This window comes from Xyrauchen texanus, chromosome 17 (genome assembly GCF_025860055.1).
Source record: "Xyrauchen texanus isolate HMW12.3.18 chromosome 17, RBS_HiC_50CHRs, whole genome shotgun sequence".
NCBI lineage: Eukaryota > Metazoa > Chordata > Actinopteri > Cypriniformes > Catostomidae > Xyrauchen > Xyrauchen texanus.
In genome coordinates, this window is record NC_068292.1 from 45,205,351 (window position 1) to 45,216,274 (window position 10,924).

Below are 10,924 nucleotides of genomic sequence, written 5' to 3' on the forward strand. Positions count from 1 at the left end.
ATACACATTACATACACATAACAGACACATAACAGACACATTACATACACATAACAGACACATAACAGACACATTACATACACATTACATACACATAACAGACACATAACATACACATTACATACACATAACAGACACATTACATACACATTACATACACATAACAGACACATTACATACACATAACAGACACATAACAGACACATAACATACACATTACATACACATAACAGACACATAACAGACACATTACATACACATAACAGACACATAACAGACACATTACATACACATAACAGACACATAACAGACACATAACATACACATTACATACACATAAAATACACATAACAGACACATAACAGACACATTACATACACATTACATACACATTACATACACATAACATACATATTACATACACATTACATACACATAACAGACACATAACATACACATAACATACACATTACATACACATAACAGACACATAACAGACACATTACATACACATAACAGACACATAACAGACACATAACATACACATTACATACACATAAAATACACATAACAGACACATAACAGACACATAACATATACATTACATACACATAACATACACATTACATACACATAACAGACACGTAACATACACGTTACATACACGTTACATACATATAACAGACACATAACAGACACATAACATACACATAACAGACACATAACATACACATAACATACACATTACATACACATAACAGACACATAACAGACACATAACATACACATAACATACACATAACAGACACATAACAGACACATAACATACACATTACATACACATAACAGACACATTACAGACACATAACATACACATAACAGACACATAACAGACACATAACATACACATTACATACACATAACATACACATTACATACACATAACAGACACATAACAGACACATAACATACACATAACAGACACATTACATACACATTACATACACATAACAGACACATAACATACACATAACAGACACATAACATACACATAACAGACACATAACAGACACATAACATACACATAACAGACACATAACATACACAGACACATAACAGACACATAACATACACATAACAGACACATAACAGACACATAACAGACACATAACATACACATAACAGACACATAACATACACATAACAGACACATAACATACACATTGCACATAACAGACACATAACATACACATTACACATAACAGACACATAACAGACACATAACAGACACATAACATACACATAACAGACACATAACAGACACATAACATACACATAACAGACACATAACAGACACATTACATACACATAACATACACATAACAGACACATAACATACACATAACAGACACATAACAGACACATAACAGACACATTACATACACATAACATACACATTACATACACATAACATACACATTACACATAACATACACAGACACATAACAGACACATAACATACACATAACAGACACATAACAGACACATAACAGACACATAACATACACATAACAGACACATAACATACACATAACAGACACATAACATACACATTGCACATAACAGACACATAACAGACACATAACAGACACATAACAGACACATAACATACACATAACAGACACATAACAGACACATAACAGACACATTACATACACATAACATACACATAACAGACACATAACATACACATAACAGACACATAACAGACACATAACAGACACATTACATACACATAACAGACACATAACAGACACATAACAGACACATAACATACACATAACATACACATTACACATAACAGACACATAACAGACACATAACAGACACATAACAGACACATTACATACACATAACAGACACATAACAGACACATAACAGACACATAACATACACATAACAGACACATAACATACACATTACATACACATAACAGACACATAACATACACATAACAGACACATAACAGACACATAACAGACACATTACATACACATAACATACACATAACAGACACATAACATACACATAACAGACACATAACATACACATAACAGACACATAACATACACAGACACATAACAGACACATAACAGACACATAACAGACACATAACAGACACATAACATACACATAACAGACACATAACAGACACATAACATACACATAACATACACATAACAGACACATAACATACACATTACACATAACAGACACATAACATACACATTACACATAACAGACACATAACAGACACATAACAGACACATAACATACACATAACATACACATAACAGACACATAACAGACACATAACATACACATAACAGACACATAACAGACACATTACATACACATAACAGACACATAACAGACACATAACATACACATTACATACACATTACATACACATAACAGACACATAACATACACATAACACATAACATACACATAACACATGCACATAACATACACATTACACATGCACATAACATACACATAACACATAACATACACATAACACATAACATACACTACACATAACATACACATAACACATAACATACACATTACACATAACATACACAACACATAACATACACATAACACATAACATACACATTACATATAACATACACATAACATACACATTACACATAACACATAACATACACATAACACATGCACATAACATACACATAACACATAACATACACATTACACATAACATACACATAACACATAACATACACATTACACATAACATACACATGCACATAACATACACATAACACATAACATACACATTACACATAACATACACATAACACATAACATACACATTACACATAACATACACATAACACATAACATACACATAATACATAACATACACATAACACATGCACATAACATACACATAACACATAACATACACATTACACATGCACATAACATACACATAACACATAACATACACATTACACATAACATACACATAACACATAACATACACATAACACATAACATACACATTACACATAACATACACATAACACATAACATACACATTACACATAACATACACATAACACATAACATACACATAATACATAACATACACATAACACATGCACATAACATACACATAACACATAACATACACATTACACATGCACATAACATACACATAACACATAACATACACATTACACATAACATACACATAACACATAACATACACATTACACATAACATACACATAACACATAACATACACATAACACATAACATACACATTACATATAACATACACATAACACATAACATACACATAACACATAACATACACATAACACATGCACATACACATACACATAACACATAGCAACATAACATACACATACATACACATAACATACATACATAACACATAACATACACATTACACATAACATACATAACACATAACATACACATTACACATAACATACACATAACACATAACATACACATAACACATAACATACACATTACATATAACATACACATAACATACACATTACACATAACACATAACATACACATAACACACACATTACACATGCACATAACATACACATAACACACACATTACACATGCACATAACATACACATAACACATAACATACACATAACACATAACACATAACATACACATAACACATAACATCCACATTACATATAACATACACATAACATACACATTACACATAACACATAACATACACATAACATACACATAACATACACATTACACATAACACATAACATACACATTACACATAACACATAACATACACATAATACATAACATACACATTACACATAACACATACATAACATACACATAACACATAACATACACATTACACATAACATACACATAACCTACACATAACATACACATTACACATAACACATAACATACAAATTACACATAACATACACATAACACATAACATACACATTACACATTACATAAACATTACACATAACATACACATAACCTACACATAACACATGCACATAACATACACATAACACATAACATATACGTAACATACACATTACAAATAACATACATATAACACATAACATAAACATTACACATAACATACACATAACATAAACATTACACATAACATACACATAACATACACATAACACAACACATAACATAACGTGTTGTAGCCCCCATTTGACGGGGCAGTGGTGGCTCAGCGGTTAAGGCTCTGGGTTACTGATCAGAAGGTCGTGGGTTCAAGCCCCAACACCACCAAGACACCACTGTTGGGCCCTTGAGCAAGGCCCTTGAACCTATCTGCTCCAGGGGCCGTGATCATGGCTGACCCTGCACTCTGACCCCAGCTTAGCTGGGATATGTGAAAAATAAATAATTTCACCATGTATATGCAGAAATGTATGTATAATGTGTGACAATTGGTCAAATTAAATTAAATTAAATTAAATTAAATTAAATTAAATTAAATTAAATTATTAAATTAAATTAAATTAAATTAAATTAAATTAAATTAAAAAACATACACATAACATACACATAACATACACATTACATACACATAACATACACATAACAGACACATTACATACACATAACAGACACATTACATACACATAACAGACACATAACATACACATTACATACACATAACATACACATTACATACACATAACAGACACATAACAGACACATTACATACACATTACATACACATAACAGACACATAACATACACATAACAGACACATAACAGACACATTACATACACACATTACATACACATAACAGACACATAACAGACACATTACATACACATAACAGACACATAACAGACACATAACATACACATAACATACACATTACATACACATAACAGACACATAACAGACACATTACATACACATAACAGACACATAACAGACACATTACATACACATTACATACACATAACAGACACATAACATACACATTACATACACATAACAGACACATTACATACACATTACATACACATAACAGACACATTACATACACATAACAGACACATAACAGACACATAACATACACATTACATACACATAACAGACACATAACAGACACATTACATACACATAACAGACACATAACAGACACATTACATACACATAACAGACACATAACAGACACATAACATACACATTACATACACATAAAATACACATAACAGACACATTACATACACATTACATACACATTACATACACATAACATACATATTACATACACATTACATACACATAACAGACACATAACATACACATAACATACACATTACATACACATAACAGACACATAACAGACACATTACATACACATAACAGACACATAACAGACACATAACATACACATTACATACACATAAAATACACATAACAGACACATAACAGACACATAACATATACATTACATACACATAACATACACATTACATACACATAACAGACACGTAACATACACGTTACATACACGTTACATACACATAACAGACACATAACAGACACATAACATACACATAACAGACACATAACATACACATAACATACACATTACATACACATAACAGACACATAACATACACATAACATACACATAACAGACACATAACAGACACATAACATACACATTACATACACATAACAGACACATTACAGACACATAACATACACATAACAGACACATAACAGACACATAACATACACATTACATACACATAACATACACATTACATACACATAACAGACACATAACAGACACATAACATACACATAACAGACACATTACATACACATTACATACACATAACAGACACATAACATACACATAACAGACACATAACATACACATAACAGACACATAACAGACACATAACATACACATAACAGACACATAACATACACAGACACATAACAGACACATAACATACACATAACAGACACATAACAGACACATAACAGACACATAACATACACATAACAGACACATAACATACACATAACAGACACATAACATACACATTGCACATAACAGACACATAACATACACATTACACATAACAGACACATAACAGACACATAACAGACACATAACATACACATAACAGACACATAACAGACACATAACATACACATAACAGACACATAACAGACACATTACATACACATAACATACACATAACAGGCACATAACATACACATAACAGACACATAACAGACACATAACAGACACATTACATACACATAACATACACATTACATACACATAACATACACATTACACATAACATACACAGACACATAACAGACACATAACATACACATAACAGACACATAACAGACACATAACATACACATAACAGACACATAACATACACATAACAGACACATAACATACACATTGCACATAACAGACACATAACAGACACATAACAGACACATAACAGACACATAACATACACATAACAGACACATAACAGACACATAACAGACACATTACATACACATAACATACACATAACAGACACATAACATACACATAACAGACACATAACAGACACATAACAGACACATTACATACACATAACAGACACATAACAGACACATAACATACACATAACATACACATTACACATAACAGACACATAACAGACACATAACAGACACATTACATACACATAACAGACACATAACAGACACATAACAGACACATAACATACACATAACAGACACATAACATACACATTACATACACATAACAGACACATAACATACACATAACAGACACATAACAGACACATAACAGACACATTACATACACATAACATACACATAACAGACACATAACATACACATAACAGACACATAACATACACATAACAGACACATAACATACACAGACACATAACAGACACATAACAGACACATAACAGACACATAACAGACACATAACATACACATAACAGACACATAACAGACACATAACATACACATAACATACACATAACAGACACATAACATACACATTACACATAACAGACACATAACATACACATTACACATAACAGACACATAACAGACACATAACAGACACATAACATACACATAACAGACACATAACAGACACATAACAGACACATAACATACACATAACAGACACATAACAGACACATTACATACACATAACAGACACATAACAGACACATAACAGACACATAACAGACACATAACATACACATTACATACACATTACATACACATAACAGACACATAACATACACATTACACATAACATACACATAACATACACATTACACATAACAGACACATAACAGACACATAACATACACATAACAGACACATAACAGACACATAACAGACACATAACATACACATAACAGACACATAACAGACACATTACATACACATAACATACACATAACAGACACATAACAGACACATAACAGACACATAACATACACATAACAGACACATAACAGACACATAACATACACATAACAGACACATAACATACACATTACATACACATAACATACACATTACATACACATAACATACACATTACATACACATAACAGACACATAACATACACATTACACATAACATACACATAACACATAAATTACACACATGTATTTTCTCAGGCACTTTTTGAGTGTATATAGCTGCATTATTTAAGTAATGTCAGTATTACACCCAAATGACAATAATGATATGAGACTGTTCATGTGTTAAACCTGCTATAGTTTACTTCCACATTGTTTCTTCATCGAATAAATGAATCAACCATTGAAAGATAAACGCAGTGCTGGGTAAAACTGTAATCTGGTACCAAATACAAATTCCATGTCTAAAATTGTAGTAAAGTGATCTCTTGGATTACATGTTAAAGTAATCTAACCAGATTGTTTTTGGATTACTTTTGACCTAGTTCCTGTTTATTTGATGTCACAGATATTTGAGTCGGATGAGCTTTTTGACCGTGCTTCAATATATTCACAAAAATGAGAGTTGATATAGAGGTCATTTGTATGAACAGCAGCCTGTTAATTTGTCTTGTACCCAAGCATCTGTCTCTGTTTACATATTCAACTGAAATGTGCATTAATGGCATGATTGCTTTATCAATACTGCCCAAGCATCAATACAGAGAGAGAAGTTATACTAATAATATGCTGTCAATGTACCTGTCTGTCTGTCAATCAGCGTCGGTCTCTCCTCCCACCTGTGTGTCGTCATGGTGACGCGCGCTCAAACCTGAGCCGCCGGAGTGTGAGTGCACGCGGGCGAGAGGGATGCTGCTGCTGCCATGGCAACAGACCTTCATGCGCTCACAGACATTGATTTCATATTTATTTCATATCGCGTGCGTCCCTTACCGTCACGCGGGATCCGGGATGTCATAACAAGTTCACGCGGATCGTTCCAAAGGACTCCTCTGACATTTACACCTCCTTAAATACGGGATAAAACCGCGTTAGGTGTGGAGGATCTTTGGGGTTTTCAAGAATAACGCTCCGGTTCATTTCTCCGGTAATTCTCGCTTTTGTTCTCCTGTTGCGCCTCTGAATGTGTCTGAGGATGATGAAGCGCCTGATCTGATAGATTAATGCCCTGTGCCGCTTCTAACACATAGCATATGTTGAGCGGAGAGCGCGAGACATCGCCGTGATAACCGAAGGCGGAGGTCACCGAATCACGGAGCGTGTGCGGGTTATTTGGGTTCGGTATGACGATGGGTTCGCCCGGTGTCGGAAAGCTTCGGGCCTCAAGGAGAAATGATGAAGAATGATGGAGGGCGCGTGAATTGGGGCGCGTCAAGGGCGAACGGAGCGTCAGGGACGCGCGTATATCCGGCGACTCAAGGGCGTTTGAACATTATGAGGACGCGTCGGAGGGCGGCGGGGCGACGCGTCCTCTGGAGGAAACGTCAAGGAAAATCCATCTTTTTTTTAATGTCCTTCTATAAAGACCATAATATAAAATAACAAAGCCGGAAAGTGTTTATCTGACACGAGACTAAGGTCAGTCTAGTGTGTGTGTGTGTGTGTGTGTGTGTGTGTGTGTGACTGTGTGTTTGTGTGTGAGAGAGACTCGTGCCTGGCATTGGCATGGAAGGGGCAGGGGGCGGTACAGTGGGCACCGGGGGTTCTGTGGGTACAGACTCTCGGCCTACCCGTAACAGCGACCCCAAGCGGCGCAGTAAGAGCAGCCTGCCGTCTCCCGGTTATCGCCTCTCCCAGGCGTCTCTGGAGGGCGAGCCACTGCCCGGGCGCCGCCGTCTGTCCGTCCTGAGCTCCACGCGAGATGGTGGCCCCTTCCGTTCGGCCACGGCGGTAGGAACGCCCACCACACCTCTACCCCTACTGCCTCCCCCCACAGGTTCTGCCCCGCCCACCGTGCAGCGCTCCGTGGGGTTCGCCGCCTCCCGCGCCGCTCTGATGTCCACCTCCTCCTCCACGGGCACCGGGATGGTCGTTGTGGCCGCCGGACACGAGACCACCACCACCACCACCACCACGGCGGCCGGGACCCCTGAGGCGGGACTAGGTCTGGACGGTGAGGACTACAGCTACTCGAACCAGTCCACCTTCATCCAGAGGCAGTTCGGGGCAATGTTGCTGCCCGGCGTCAACAAGTTCTCCCTCCGCATGTTCGGCAGCCACAAAGCCGTGGCACTGGAGCAGGAGCGGCTGAAATCGGCTGGAACCTGGATCATCCACCCCTACAGTGACTTCAGGTACAAAGACACTCTTTTTGAGTTAAAAGTTGGCAAAATTTACTTTTTACAGAGGCATTTAAACGTTCAGTTTCTCTTCCATGAAAACGGACCAAAAATATTGATGACTCATCTTGCACTCACAGGCGTGTCCACATTTTTATCCAATCAAATGCTCTCTGTAATGAGAATGCCCCTCCCCTTAATAGAGCACAACAATGCCCGCCCAATTTTTCCAAGCTAAACCAACCAGCTCTGAGGTGAATCACAACATTACACACTTTGATCTGAAGCACAAAAGTATTTGAAAATCACAAAGGTACAAGACTGTGTAGTTAATGTCTTAAAGGAATATTCCGGGTTCAACACAAGTTCATCTCAATCAGCAGCATTTGTGTCATAATGTTCATTAATTAATTTCCACTCGTTCCTCCTTTAAATGTGTTCCAGTGAGACACTTCCAATGCAAGTCAATGGGGTTTAATCTGTACACATTAAAATACTGTTTCACAAGTATAAACACAAGACATAAACAATATGTGTGTTAACATGATTTTACTGTCATTAAATCACTTAATAACCACATCTGTGTGAAGATAGAGACCATTATACAACTCCGTTGCCATGACAACTGTAACGCTGTTAACTTAAAATGATGATTTAAAGAACTTTAAAGCTGAAATAATCCACGAGTTTATCAAAATAATTAATGTAAGTGCTTTTATACAATTATAAGTGTCACATTTCTGCCTTTAATAAACTCTCCAAAAATAAACCCCTTTGACATTTTTATAAATAGCCAATAGGCTTTAGTGTACAGCCCCTCACACTTACAATGGAAGTCAATGGGGTTTATTTTTGGAGAGTTTATTAAAGGCAGAAATGTGACACTTATAATTGTATAAAAGCACTTACATTAATTATTTTGATAAACTCGTGGATTATTTCAGCTTTAAAGTTCTTTAAATCATCATTTTAAGTTAACAGCGTTACATCGTCATGGCAACGGAGTTGTATAATGGTCTCTA

At 35.5% G+C, this 10,924-nt stretch overlaps 1 protein-coding gene across 1 annotated transcript in view; it reads left to right on the forward strand.

The window, feature by feature from the left end:
• The first annotated feature begins 7,801 nt into the window (after positions 1–7,801).
• Positions 7,802–10,924, forward strand: part of LOC127657707 (potassium/sodium hyperpolarization-activated cyclic nucleotide-gated channel 2-like) — an 18,723-nt gene continuing 15,600 nt past the window's right edge. Inside the window, exon 1 of the mRNA XM_052146550.1 lies at positions 7,802–9,917. Within this exon, the coding sequence (XP_052002510.1) occupies positions 9,289–9,917 (629 nt within the window). The 5' untranslated portion in view covers positions 7,802–9,288. The remainder of the gene's footprint in view (positions 9,918–10,924) is intronic.